Genomic DNA, 15,745 nt, shown 5'->3' with positions numbered 1-15,745 from the left:
AACACACTACCAAAAGGTACCAGAAGCCCTCTTTGAGCTGAAGAGCAAGGTGAGGATCGGTACTACACACGCTGCCTTTCTAGTGAAAATTATTTGTTAAAAATAATTTTGGGGACACCTGTGAATATCGTGTGTATTTTGGCACCTTTCAGGTCAATTTCAAGTTGTCAGCTTTGCTTACGAATAATTTACAAGTTGGAGGGGTTGTTATGCATTTTAATTAACCCTTATTTCATGTCTCTTGGATTCCCAAGTCACCGTTAGAAACATCTTCCTCATTTCAGGAATACCAAGGAATTCTCTATTTTCTTCGGGTGCTCTTAAGACTTCTTTACAATGCGAATTTGTATAAGATCCCTATGACATACAGGTAGGACGTAAACAAACCTATCTATGACAACTCACATTGTTAACTTGCCTCCTTCTTCTGTTCCCCGTTCCCCACCTCTGCTTTGAGATGCCTTCTCTCTTGAAGTAAATTCTCTTGTGCAAATATCAGCCTAGTCCTGGCCTCATTTTATTTCATGGGGGGAGGGGTGTTTTTCATTTCTAAAGCAGCCTGAGGCCTTTGTGCCCAACTATCATTTTATTTCTTGAGATAAATTTTTGTTGTGTTTAGTGTTTTGTCAACTTTCCTTATCATCCTGGAAAAGTCACAGAAGTGCTTTTCCTGCCATGCTCTCACCAGAAACAGGCTTCCAAGAAATACTTTCCGGGATCAGACCTCTCTCTGGTTGACTTTCAAGTTTATGTTTTACCTCCTTAATTCTATAGGTAACTTGCCTTTTGGAAAGTAGCGGTAAAGTCTAGATGGCCTCTAACTTGCGGTTCTGCTTGACAATGGTTCAAAGGCAAGAGGCATTCAGTAGAGAGCAAGCTGGACCTCTTTTTCCTGTATAGCAAGCCACACCCACAAGTCAGTCATGGTCACAAAGTGACCAACACTCTGTACAGTGCTTACATTAATGTTTGGAAATAAACTGCACACATTCTAAACTCACAATGATGTTAACTTAGAATGTGTGTAATAGGACATGACTGACACTACCTCTGTCCATCTACATCTACCTGGCATTGTGGAAAAGCTCAAGACCCAAAGTAATCTTTCTAAATACCTAGGTACATGCATCTGATGTTTGCTCCTAGGGTCTTAAGAGTTCACTAAAATTACAGCTGCAGAAGTATGAGGAGGTCAGGAAGGCTACTCTAATCAAAGTCAGTTTTCATATTACAAAGGCCAGGGATGCGTAGAATGCGAACTTGCTAGCATCTACAAGGCCCTGGGTTCAGTTAGAGAAAGGGAGGGAGGAAGGGAGGAGGAGAGGGGGGAACCTGACTGCCCACACTGCAAAGCTCATCATGGGCCACTCGTTGATTGAGGTTCCTTTAAAGTCTGTTATAAATCTGTTTGAATACAATAAATGTCCTGAGATTTTGAGCTTTGCACAGTACACAAAAGATCCACAGTCTCATGTTAGCAGTAATGGGATGAGGCACTGTTCTGGCTGGTCCTCAAAGTCTCGATGTAATGTGGCCAGTGATCTTGGCTTAATCCCTGATCCCTGTCAAGCTTCACCATCACCAGCTGCAGTGGGAGATTTTTTTCTGTGTGTGTGTGTGTGTGTGTGTCTGTGTCTGTGTGTGTGTTTGTCTGTGAGTCTGTGTGTTTATGTCAAGCTTCTGTTCTTAAGTACCAACTTATGTCTGTGTGGGTCTCTCTCTCTCTCTCTCTCTCTCTCTCTCTCTCTCTCTCTCTCTCTCTCTCTGTGTGTGTGTGTGTGTGTGTGTGTGTGTGTGTGTCTGCAGGAGCTCTCTCTCTCTCTCTCTCTCTCTCTCTCTCTCTCTCTCTCTCTCTCTCTGTGTGTGTGTGTGTGTGTGTGTGTGTGTGTGTGTGTGTGTGTGTGTGTGTGTATGTCAAGCTTCAACATCACCAGCTGCAGTGGGAGATTGTGTGCGTCCCCCCACCTCAGTTTGGACATCTGGGAAGACAGCCACAAACAAGTTAAAAGGTGTAAAATTTGGTGGAAAAAAATAACAAAATAAGATGACAAAAACAGGTGCCAAAGGGCGTTTGCACTCAACTCCATCGGTTTCAGTTCTTTGTGTGTGATTAGCAGCGTGGCTGCAGCGGGGCACATTCCATGCTTGTTTGCTCTTTTGATGTCCTGGGATGAAGAAGGAGCACCTGCCCCTGAGTGTACCAAGAAACCTGCAGGCAACTGCCCTACAGTAGGCAGAGCCCTAGACACTGGTCCTTCAGAAGCTCCTCAACACGAATGGCTGAGCAGTGTAATGGTGCCCCTTATCGGGAGTTACTGAATTGTGAGGGGAATATCTAACGTCTTGGCTTTCCATTAGGAAGCTGCAAGCTTTCATGACAACAGCACTGACTGCTCTGTCACAGTCCAGTGGTCTCTCAGATGTCCTGATCATTCATAAATTCTGAGCCCACTTTGATGGCAACATCTCCACAACTCCATCCTATGCCAGTAGGCATTGACTGTGTCACCGCACAGCGCCCGATTGCTGAATGGCTGTTGTCGTCGGGACTGGCGGCTGTATTTATGCCTCAATTCCTTCTGAATTGGTCTAGGAAGTATCCTTGTGGCTTAGCCTGATCTCTGAAGCCCTCCCTCCCTCACCTGCTCAGGCTTGCTGCGTTGTGTTAACTGCCACGGTAGAATGTCTTCCAAGGTTACCCAGGAACTTTCCATCCTTCCTACACCTTATGAACTCTGGATCAAAGGGCCGTCTCTTTGTGCTAGTGTTCAGATTTCTGACACCATTTGTTCTTGGCATGCTGGAATGACTTGTTTTGACCTATCCTGTCATTATAGTCTTCCCCTTTTGGATTCAAAGTGATAAGATTTAAAATAATCTCATGAGCATCAGGCATCCCACTCTTCTCTTAGAAGCCTACCATAGTGAGTCCCCTTCCTTCATTTGGCACACGCTGTATCCCAGAAGGTTCTCAGTCCCTGCTGGGAGTACACCTCTGGCCTGTCTGTTCACTCGTTCAGTCCTCTAGCCAGCTCAGATCCAAACCAAACACATGCTGGTCTTCTCTTCCTTCTGCTATTCCAAGTAAACCACTTCAGACATTTTGTATCTTCTTTAAATTGGAGTTCTGAATGTATGATCTTCATAAGAAGTGGCTCAATAGTTTCACCTCTGACAAGTATTAGAACTTTGTTATTTCTTTCCAAATTACTGAAATGGGATAAGAACTGATGATACAAAGAACCTGATCCATTCCTGATAGGTCACAGATACATGCCTACTAATCAATACAAGATAATGATGACATCATTGCCTCCAGAGCACTATAATCTTAGATTCATGAAACAAAGACTGTTTGACCTCTCATGACCTATGCTGTCAGGCTTTAATGTCCCGGGTTTACCCCAGTGTTACTCAAAATTCAGTCCCATTCCTTCCAAGCTAGGATTTCAACCTGGTCATGTTATACACACTATTCATAGGTAGAATTATGAAGTCACGGAGAACAAAGTGGAATTCTGGATCCACCAAGTCTTAGCAGTATGCCTTTGCACAGGCTGTGTGTACTGCCCCTGTAATTAAGTCTCTGTAGGTACAGAACAGGGCAATGCTAACGTTCATCTCATGATGATCCTTTCAATGACACCGGAGATAAAGCATGTAAACCACTTGAGCATCAAAACTCAAGAAATATTGCCTAGTGTGATTCATCATCAACCAAAACTCTACAGGGCCACTCTAACCTTCAGTGCTAGAAGATGCAATGCTCTTCTTATGAAATGTAAACGGAGTCTTACGTGGTTTAACCTCCAACACTGCAACAATAGAAATAAACTGACTCTGAAAGCAGAAGGCTAACACGTTGCACTCGCCTTGCAGTAACAGCAGAGGGCGCTCTGTGTGTCCTGGCTGCCAGACAGACTGAAGGGATAGACGATTTTAAACCCTACCGATTGAAACTTTGGCATTTTACCCATGCAAGAAACCGCTCCCACCCTGCAAAGTAATCTGTACAGTCAGCAAAAACTGAGAAATTACAAATAGCCCTGCAAAGGACAGTGCAACCTCACAAAAACAAGGGTAAACCTGGCCTGGCAGAGCACACCTCTAATCCCAGCAGAGTAAATAGGACCTCTGCGTTCAAAGCTAGCCTGGTCTACAAAGTTAGTTTCTGGACATCCAGGGCTAAAGAGAGAAACCCTGTCTTAAGAAGCCACGGTGGTGAGATGTGGGCAGGGGATTTCTCTCTCCCTCAGACTGACAGGAGAATAACTCCTAGGGAAACATGCAGAGGGAGAAGGGCCAGGGACTTCATGTCTGCCAGGTCATGGGCCTGACAGACACAGGGCCAAGATGTGCCCTGTCCTCCAGGGACCTGGTACAGCAATCCCGCTGGTGAGAATTCATTCTGGCTCCACCTTTGGGTGGCACAGCTCCTAGGTGATTGTCCTGTCCGAGTCAATGCCCCTCATTATTTCTTCGTTTCAATTATCTGGCAATGTGGTTTGGCAGACACTCCCTCACTTGTCTTAGGGATTTCTCTTGTAAGGACACTCTAGTAACCTCCCTGGAAAGAATGATTTTTGTCAGTGACCTGAGAACTCACTGTTAGGCTGAGTACTCCATTGTCCTTTTACGCCGCCTGTTGCCTTGCTGGGTGACAACAACTCATGTAAACTGAATAGCAGCCATAGTTAGGAAGGGACAGGGTCTCGGCACAACTAATAAAGGATTCTCCTCGGGAATCACTCTTCAGCAGAGGGGATTAGTGGATTCTTAAAAGCCCCCCACCCCCGCTCCTTTCTTTTGTCCAGCTCTGCTTTGCCATCTGAGGATAGGAACCCACGCACCTATGACCCAAGCTGCAGTTTACCACTGGAGGTAGGGGACACATGCAACCCCTCAGCCCTGGTCTATTCACCATTTGAGGTTAGAGAGCCTACACTTCATCCTTAGCTCTGGGGTTAACCACCTAAGGTTGGGAGTATACTCATACTTTAGCCAGTTTCTGGTCACCATTTGAGGTCTGGAAGTACACTTTGACTCTGGCTTACATACCACATGGCCCTGCTAGCCCAGGGCATCAGCCAAGAAGACACAGTCCCACACCCAGTCTCTCCCAGCTCTTGTTGCTCTCTCACATTCTCCCTTATTTATATAATCCCCAAGATCCCGCCAGTCCCTGGGTTTTGTTTGCATCTGCCATATCCCAGCATCTTTCCTTGGCCTCTCCCAAACAACACAGACCAGCCCAGTTTACAGTGTCTGTGGCACAGCCTCCTGAGAGATGACCGCTCTTCACCTCTCTCTTCATGCACCATGAGTTACATTCCTGTAGCTCACTCCTTACTTTTGCTTTGCTTCTGCCAATGTCCCTCTTGTCCTCTGCTCCTCTAGTTCCTAGCTAGCAAGTGAATACTATTTAATCTTTCTGGCAACTAGTATTAATTCTTTCTCTTTTCTAATTTTTATTCAGTCACAATAAATGATTGTGTATTATATAAAATATAATTATATATAACATTATAACTTTAGAAAGTTAATTGGGAGTTGCTCTTTAAATAAGAATTTATATTATAATTTAGAAACCCTACCCTGAAGATTTGTCCATAGACTTGTACATGAGTATTTATTCTGATATCACCTGGTTTTATGCTAATATGACAGCTAGTCTCATACTCCATAGTCTGAAAACATAATCCAAAGAAGACTTATCTTTGTCTGATACCAGTTTTTCTTGTCAGTAAACAGGTTTCTGGGAGTTTGGATCAACTGGCAATAAATCCTACAGGATTTATTCTTAGGGGCTTTGAAAGTTCAACAGAGTGAATTCAGAATCCAGGAAAACACTTTGCCCCCGACTGAAGTGTTACTACAAGAGAAACAATTAGGGCAAAGAAAGAGGTGGTTTTAGAGGCTGTGCAGCAGTGTTCCAGGCGGCTTCCTGTGGAATCAGATGATGACGGGCAAAGGATACAGCAAAGCCCAAACAGAATCACATGTGCTAAGACTTTTCCATCACCAAACTGAAATCTAAGCTGTTTGCTTCTGAGAGCTGACCTTCATAGAGATGAGGAAATGACAGCTAAACCCAGTGAAGCCAACAAGATTCGTTTATATCTTATAAAAATGTCCAACCCATTACTTCTTCTCTAATCTTCCCTCTGCTTTTTGCTGCCTATAAACCCCTTGCTCTCTGCAGTTCCCTGGCATTCCTTCTGATTTTGCAGACAGGATGCTGACTGATTCACAGGTCATTTTAAAAAGGCAACTCAATCTTGGAAACTACATTTATTGACATTTTGTTCTTTGTATTCATTTTGCACACTTAATGTGCTCTCCAATCATATAAGCATGCCAGTCTATTCAGACTTCTTATTGGAGTTTCACTTCCTGTCACAGTGACTGGTCATGACTGGAGGGCAACCTTCATCTCTTTTTTCATGGATGATCTTTCTGGAGAGTTGTTCCATCCTAAGTCATTTCTAGATTTTTTTTTTAAAAATTATTTATTTACATTCTAAATGTTGCCCTCCCTTCTTGGTCTCCCCTCCAAGAGTTCTTTACCTCATCTCCCTTCCCCTTTGCCTTGTACAGGGATGATTAACAGACACTCTTAATATCCAGGAAAACTTACAAAATAGTTTCTTCTAATACTTGTGACAGTGTTGTTAACAATCACCAAAGCCTTAAAATAACTCAATTTTCCTCCAACTGGGTAAATGGATAAACTGTGATTCCTCCAAACAATATGATTTTGTTAACAATAAAAATAATGTACCAAGACAGATAAATTTCAAAAATTAATCAAAAAGGCTATCAATATGCACCACTGTATAATTTCAACTGCAGAGGATTAATCATCTTTTATGAAGCTCCGATTCAGCTGTTTTCAGATCAGAGCAACTACTGTGTGGATCAGTTTGTTCTTATGGAAGGAGCTATAGAATGTAAGTGACATCTGTAGCCTCTCTCCATTAAAATACAAGCAGCAGCTTCTCTATGGCTACCAAGTGTGTCTACTAAATAAATACGAAGTCCAGGGGCAAGTGTAGGATACTTCCTTTTGAGATTTTTGACCACAGAGAACTCACAATCTAACCCCTCACACCCACCAATATAAGTAGTTGCCATTATTCTAGGTTGCCTGTTAGAATGAGATACAACCCTACTGCTAAAGATATATTTTAGTCACAGAACACAGAGAAATCAAGCAGGAGCTGAACTGGAAACTTCTGTCTGCTAGCTTTTATAGTGCTCAAAGGTGCTATACAGACTAATGGGAAATTCATTAATGGTGTTAGGGAACTGTGAGCCCTGAAAGTACAATATTAACCTGCCATGAAACTTGTGCCCATTGGTGTAATAGTGGCAATGTCTATTAAAGGAGTAATCAATTGCTACCTTGTAGGATTCCAGGCATGCTCCACACAAGGGAATTCACACGCAGTGCTGCTAATCTCATCAAAACCCCATGCATGGCCGGGAAGGTCACAGGCCCTAGATGTAACTACTACTGCTATTTTGCTATATGAGCATGTAACAGTGGCTTCCAAACACTTATGTTTTTACCTACAGATTGGTGCAGTGCCCAGCCTTGGTCAGAGACGTGCTGACTGTTGCAACTGGCTGTGGTTAATGTACCCACTTAGAACTGGTGATACTGGAGAGACTGTTTAGTGCTCAGACCTACATGTGACATCTGCATTACTTCCTTCAAGGCTCAGGGATCATCACAGAAGAGGAGGCTGAGAACATTTACGAGACTGAGGATGGGAAAGGGTGCTATGAAAAGCTGTCTTCTGAACATGAAATAGTCTGCTGCATTCATCAATAAACAGCAGAAGTGGTTACAAGATTTATAGTGTGGACCATCAATACTACCATGGAGGTGGGGCTCATAAGCCCCCATCCACCCCTTCTAAAGAGGTACAGGCAAGTTAATGGTCACTGGGGAACTGGGATGTTCCTCACTGGAAGCTGCTAGTTAGGCTGTCCTTGTAGAGGGAAGTAAACCCCCATCCATGGTCATGCCAAGTGACCCTATTTAAATGCAGTAAAGAAGCCATGAAGATGAAGAGGGAGTTATCAGAAAGAAAAGGGAGGCTGGCAGGAGTAGGAAGGATAAGGACACCTCAGATACATTATACGTGGATTCAAGAAATAGTGGGTGTAAGGGTATTCTCAAATATTCCATGAGGATGAAATAAAATATCTTCCAGCTTGGGGAAAAAAATCTCTGAGCACATTTTTTTTTTAAATTATCAGAATCTTAAAATCCTTTGGGGACACAAAAAACCTACTTTGAACCACTTAATTAGTTAGAAAGTCAGTACTCAAATTGGGCTTTCCAAAAGGGAAATATAACTAAGTTTTACATGATTAGAGTTTAATATTGCTAGTCTCTTTAGGAAAAATGTCTGTTTATTTTAAATTATCAAACATACATAATTTATCCAAATATTTTGTTTTGTATTACCTAAGCTTCTTCACTATTTACATATCAGATTGCAAACACTTTGCACTTTAAAACCAATCGGCACCGGCACTCGTTCTTCTCGTTCTTCTCGCAGTTATTTGACAATGTATGTATCCTGACTTCTCGTAATGCAGCCGTTGAGGCCATTACTTTAAACCTCTTTCCTTGTCCACTTTCTTTGCCAGAGTCGAGTTGCCATAAATACTTAAGCTAGCAAAGGTACCCACTCCTGTTTTGGTTAAGTTCTAAAAATCATTTGGTTCTCTTAAATTTACAGCAATCCTACTTAAAGTAGCCTGTGTCAAGACCTAGGGACTGAGGGGAGAGGAAACAGAGCCAGCATGGCACAGGAGGTGTCCCTGGACGTGAGGTGTGCCTGGGGGGCGATGAGCATTCTGTGTACCATCACCTCAGTAGGACATCCACCTACCAAAAGAAAACTCTTGGGAATGTGGTTGTGAATTCACCTTCATGTAAACCTTTGCTGCCGTGTTTCTCCTTGAGGTTGTAGATGCTCCAACACTGAAAGTTACAGGGAAGTAATTTTCAGGCTTCAGAAGGACAGATTCAAAACAAAAATATTTGAAAGAAAAACATCTTTTGTAAATGCCACTACTACTCAGTTACCTAGGAAACAAATGATCAATTTTCTCATATATAATTGTCTCACTACTTCATGTACCCTGAAACATCTATTTTCTTTATGCCTCTAAACTCAGTTTTGGAGTGGTTATGACCTAAAGGTAAGGAAAAATGCTTGGTTTTTTTTTTTTCTGCCTTCACCCCGCCCTACTTAAAGCAGGTAGGAATTTACTTACCTTTTCTTAGGGAAGCCACAAGCTTTTCAGATCTTTTCTCTTTGAGCAAAGACTCCTTTTGTTGTCAGGATGGCTGCCCCGTGTATAAAACAGCATGTCACATGTCTGTGTTAGAGGCCAGACCGTCTGGGGCTGGCTGCTTTAGTACTTCCCAGTTGTGAAAGTTTGGAGAACCAAGTCCCATCCATAAACTGGAGAAGGCTAAATGGCACATCAATGACCTGTTCACTTTGGTCATCTTTACTAGAAATGCAAATCGTTCTTCCCAAACAGTAACTACTGAACACTCTCCCTTCACATCATGTCAATCTTTGCTGCCATGTCTCTACTTGATGGTGTATGTGTTCCTTAGCCCTTCCTTGGAACGACTGGGCTGAAGCAGTGGAAGAGCCGGCCTGGCTGGTGCCTGAAAGCAGGGCTGTTGGTCAGCATGGTTGGTTCAGCTGTCTGAGAACTATGTTTTACGAGTGTCCCACTAGTAGGATAGCTCGAGAAACCTAGACTATAGGAAAACCATGGTTTATACAGAGTATATGCTTCCTTTGAGTCTGGACTTTTAGTAAAAGCCAGGAAGTCAGGGAAGAGGATGTCAACGATTCTGTTTACAATGAAGTTTAGGAAGTGGGTAAGGTGTTTCAAAGACTCTAGTACAATATACTGGGCTGTCACCATTGTGGCATTCTGGCCACCACTACTGACGGTTCTGTCAAAGCACATCTTAAAGGACATCTTAAAGCACAATAACTCATCTTAAATGGGGCTGATATTTACAGTAGTATTCTAGGAAATATTATGCCAGTTCTTAGTAAGGTAACAGGTATTGATTTGATGTCTGAGCAGTTTCTGGATGTAGACCAAGAAAGCTATACATATTTGACCAACAATATTACTGAATGTCAAATTGACTATCTTTTAGGACAGAACATGTCTAAATACCAGCCAAAATGTGAATTGCAAATGACATCAAATAAAACTTGCTAAGTTCTAGACCCTTGTCTTTCAGAAAGTCACTATATAATTTTATGTGACAATAAAATACAGTTTCTTTAAAAGAAAAAATTAAATCCATCCAGTTTTAATTATTCTGTAGCTCATCTATAATCTTGGAACTTGACTGCTCAAATTCTAAACCGAAATTAAATTATTCAGAGACGATAAAAACAAGACTACCGAGCAAGCATTTTTTAAAATAATAATATTGCCAAGTAAACTCAACAGAATTGTTTGTTAATACTTTATTAGTATTTTCTAACAGACAGAACATAACACAAACCAAATAAAAATTTTAATTCTGTAGTTAATAAAAATAACTGACATTCTGATTCTTTCCCCTTGGTTAAAGAAGGAGAGCATTGATAGAGCGGTTAGGCACAATTGACACTTATGTACAATGATATGCACAAGGTAATTTTTTAACAATTAAAATCTTAAAATGTGCTCTTTAGTTTTCCCTTATAATACAGGAGCCAGGCTCCCATAAGCGAAACTTTCTACTAAGAAAAGAATTTTACAAGGAGTGACAAAAAGACTTTTAAACAAGTCCTTAATTAAGGTGCGGCAACAACGGAATGAAGTTGTTGGGTTAAGAAGACAGTTAAATTAGATCTCAAACATTAAAAATGTAGTTATTTTACAGTTACTCAAATAAACATGCATTAAATGAAAATATTGCACAAAATTAAAACTGCAGATTGTGAAATTTATGTTGTTCTTAATTTATTTTTTAAAAAATGGTACACTTTCATTGCACTTAACTGTTTTTTTTTCCCAAAACACCTGCAGCAAACTTATAGTGATCAAACTGATATATTCAAGAAAATTTTTTTTTGTTTTAAATTAAGGCTAACAAAGTGCATCCACTGGTCAATGGCACAACTGTTCCAGCAACTACGTGGAACACTCGAATTACAGGAAATACTCATCTAAGTGCTACATTTAAGTCAGACAATCGGACTTTAGGAGAGTAAGCTGTGATAGTTTCTTTGCAGTTTTACGGTACCTGAAAAAATATCAGAAAACCCAAAAGAATGATTAATTTCGATGGTTCTTGCCTAAAGGCACCACTGACTTAAAAGCATTCAGCAGAAAACATAAAGCCTCTTTGTGTTTATGTTCATATGTGCAACAAATACACAAAATATAATAACTTTATGAAACGCAGAACACTGTACTTTGCTTATGGGTTAAATACTCTCCATGGCTGGACCAAGCCTAGGCTATCTGCAGCTATAGCATGACCTCAGTCTCCGTTGTAAAACACAGACGTGCACACAGACACGTGGCCATTCGACATTTCTGCTCCTGAAATATAAATGCTTCTCAATAAAAATTACCTTAAAAAACTATTTACTCAAATAGTTTTCTCTTTGCTTTACTCTGTTTGGTGTGTTTGCAGTTGTCTTGCAGGGCTATTAGAAGAATCTGCATTTTACATGACCTCTTTTTCCCCTGGTTGACAGTTTTCTTTATATAGAAACACTTTTCACATGTACACACTAGGCTCTTGCATCATGAATCCTTCTGTATACATTTTAATGTATTCACGTAAAAATATAATTGAAATTGGAGGCTATTTATGAAATTATTGCACTTGTGGCCATGCTGATGCTTCCTAATTTTAAGCCTGGGGCCGAGGAAGGGCCGGCAGGGCAGGGGCAGGAGCATATGATGAGTACAGGAAACATTTCTTCTGCCAGAGAGACAGAATCTTTTCTCACTTGCAAGTTTCAAAAAGGGGTTTTACTTACGTGATTCTGAAAGACATGCAACACAAGCTGAACATGTGCACACTAAACACATATGCACGCAGCACTGACAGCATCCTAAGCTTCACAGGAATGCTTCCCTCGCATTACTAGGCTGCACTGCATAAGAAGGATCTGAGTGACGACAGCAAGAGCAAATCCTATTCCAATCTTAAAGCTCCCAAGTAACTGGATCATCAATACTCTGTCCCTTTACAGTGAGCACCCAAACATCCTTTAAATAGCAGGGTACTGGCTCAGTGGTCTGAAAAGTAGTTTCACTATTTTAAGGTTTTAGTGTTAAATATTTTTAAAACAAAAAGAGCTGATATATCTAAACCCCTAGTCATTGGAAGTATTTAAAAGTACAGAAATCCTGCATATATGGGATATGAAGACTTCCTTATGGACAAAATGGAGAACACTAAGAAATGCAAAGGCTTCACACCTGGAAAAGGTATTTGTTTCACTGATATAAAATATTAGGGCGTTAAATGTATACACCAAAGGGTTTTGTGTACTAGCTTTATTTAGAATTTTACATTATGCGAAATATAAATAAAAGCATATTTTTAAAAATAGTACAGTTCTGTTTTCATTATTTATTTTCATATATGTACACATAGTAGAATTAGGCATTTGTATGTTTACATAGGACTATAAGCTCATTAATCCTTTGATTTGCTATATTGGTAGTTACCTAAGGCATGTCTAGATCATACGATTTAAAGTTATCATATGGTAACTTTCAATAGAGTACTGTTTTAATTTCCAATTTTTAGAAGGACAATGTATTTGGCAGTTCTTACAATAAATAATTTCCCTTCTATATAATCAGTAATCTGTTAAAAGATTAAAACCTGAACTCATAAGAGAGCTACCACATGCTTCTGCCCAGATGCCAAAGGAAGGGTGGACAGCTGAGTGCTGTAAGAGCGAAGCTGAGCCCCAAAGCACATGGACAAAGACAGTCAATGAAAACTCTATCGATGAATAATAAACCCAATCAAGTTGTGGTTTTGATTGGTTTTATTTTATAGTGCTTTACTTTACACAAGACTGTAATTTGGGAAGGGCTGTTTCCTACACTAAGGGCCTTCTTTCTCTCACTTTGCCCAGGCCGCGTTGAAACAATTGAACAATTGTTCTAAAGATCAATCTTACCTGCTAACCCACATGATAGCAAAATGCTGACGACCCACAAGATCCTTGAGTGAAACCAATCTCTCCAATTGTGCACTGCGCTCTGCAGCTACTAACCTAGTTAGTTAAGTTACCTATGACCCACGGCTGCATGTTTCCCTCAGCTCTCACACATGCACTCTGGCACTCTGGCACTAGGAGAGAACGCTGATTAGTTTGGAACGGAAGAGGCCAACTCCATTCTTGAACGAGATGGGGCAGTATCCTCTCAATGTTGCAAATTATGCACCAAATCATGTAAGACACAGGAATCTCTCTTGGTAGTGGCTGGATTACAGAGGAGAATGAGAGAACAGTCTATGGGTGTACTAGGAATCTGTGTTGAGACATGGGAAGACTGCTGTAGACGCAACAGTATGTGAGTTACATCCCAGATCTGTCCACACCATTAGTCCTGGACAAAATGAACACCACCTTCACAGGTTGGAGTGTCACCTTTTTTGTAAAGAAGGCGCTTGAGTACTTTGAAGTTTTTGTTTATATTTCTGCATTTGCTTTGACCTTGAATGAAGTTTGTTGAAAAGTTCACGAAATTTATACTGTGGAAATAAGGTTTCTAAAAAGCCTTCTAAGAAGACATACACCATCCTCCTGTTTAACTGGTTGTGCTGAAACATTTCAAAAACACGAAGAATACCTTTCCGTGTTGTCTCAGCGCCAATAATGTGCTTCAGTTCATCTGAATGAAGTAGAGAAAAAACACAAATATTCATTCCTCAGAAGGAAATACACACCTAAATTATGATCCTAAGTGTGAATCTAAAGCACACAGCCGAGTAGCTCGTAAACAGTAAGTATACAGTTATCAAGCTCTGTGTAACTGAGTCTTAAAGCCTATGCATACCTCTACCAGAGAGAGAGAGAGAGAGAGGGAGAGAGAGAGAGAGAGAGAGAGAGAGAGAGAGAATGAAAATGTGAGGAGCCATACTCACAGGTTATGGACTACAGTCACAATTCTCTCTTAAATCCCATGTGGTAGTCACTTTCTTTCCCCCACTACCGAATGAAGATTTCTAATAACCAATATCCTTATAATTGTACAGATTTGTAAGAGTTTAGTAAGATGTAGAAGCAATGACTGTAGCCGATTTTGTTAAGTGGGCAGGCTGAGGACAAATACAAGGAAATTAAGGATTATCCCAGTCACCAGCATATTAGTAACCAAATGGGAAGTACATAAAGCGTGGTGAGAACCGAGGTAGAGAAATCCGGCTGGAATTTACAATGCCTATAAGAGAAAGTAAAAGACAGAGACACTGTCCGGACTGTGAGGGCAAGCTAGTGTGGTGCTTACATGGACAAACCAAATTATCAGAGAGAGAACAATGGAGAGCCACTTGGGACTGTCCTGGAATTATTCATAAGGACCCCCAAAACAAAGCCACCATTTTGCTGTGTTAGGAAGAAAAAGCAAAATTTATAAGTTTACAGATGTAAAATGTAATAATATTAAATAAGAAAGGCCACACAATCTCAGAGAAAAAGAACCATGCTCTCCCTCATATATGGAGTCAACCCAATAATGTAAGTAGATATGTAAACAAAGGAACGTGTCTGTATTGCAAAACATGTAAAACAATGAAGGCTAAATATTAGATGGGGAACAGCTGAAAGCAGGTAATGCACATGAATTATGAAAGAGGATACACAGCTAACTGTTTTTCTAGTTCTAATTCTGTGGTGGGGTTTTCATTTTTTGGTGGTAGATAAATACATAAAAATATATTCAATAGTAAAAGAACTAACTGTGTAGAAATTCATTGACATGTATAGACTCTGGATCTGATTAATTTGGGTATATGAATTATGTTTATTTGCAAATTTTTAATAGTAAAACATTTTAAAAACATAAAAAAACTTGCAACTTCCAAAAGGTCATCATTTAATTAGAGATACACTATAATTTAGCAAAAATATATAACCGTACCACAAAACACAGGATTAAGTACATACAAAAGTCATACAGTTCCATCTACCATCAACCCTCTTTAGGTCTTCTTTGCAGGAAGAGCTTCTCTGGCAATTCCCTCTGCAGCTGGAACATATGTGACACAGCTTCTCTCTTACTGTACTATTTTTTCTTTAGAACTGATCACTATTATATTACGTCTTACTTGCTTGGTTTGCTTCTTGTTCCCTCTAAAATAAGCTTCAGGAAAGCAGAGCAGTGTGCGTGAATGCCTAGCACACTGTCCACACATCAAGTAAGTACCTGTGTGACTCAAGGGTTCCTGCAGCAGGGCTGGCCACAGCACAGCCTCTTTCATTATAAAGGTGCATGAGAAGTAGTCTACGTCACTGTTTCTTTTATTTTTTCTAAAGTATCATTTCTTTATGCCACCAAATTTAAACAAGTATAAGGAGAAAGTAACAGCAATGTGACCGATTTCTAATTTAAGATGGAAAAGTAAACACTCAAAATCTAATTATAAGTCATAACAAAGGTCAGGCACACTGGCTTATGCTCATGTCTATAATACAGAACTTGGGAGGCTGAAGTA

The 15,745-nt window shown here is 40.5% G+C and overlaps 1 protein-coding gene across 1 annotated transcript in view; it reads right to left on the bottom strand.

The window, feature by feature from the left end:
- Positions 1-10,517: 10,517 nt before the first annotated feature.
- Snx13 (sorting nexin 13) overlaps positions 10,518-15,745 on the bottom strand; it is a 103,014-nt gene continuing 97,786 nt past the window's right edge. The window contains 1 exon segment of the mRNA XM_032907648.1: positions 10,518-13,923. Within this exon segment, the coding sequence (XP_032763539.1) occupies positions 13,676-13,923 (248 nt within the window). The 3' untranslated portion in view covers positions 10,518-13,675.

Source organism: Rattus rattus, chromosome 7 (genome assembly GCF_011064425.1).
Source record: "Rattus rattus isolate New Zealand chromosome 7, Rrattus_CSIRO_v1, whole genome shotgun sequence".
NCBI classification, from domain to species: Eukaryota; Metazoa; Chordata; class Mammalia; order Rodentia; family Muridae; genus Rattus; species Rattus rattus.
The sequence above is the reverse complement of the archived record's forward strand: the minus strand, read 5'-3'. Positions and strand labels throughout refer to the sequence as shown.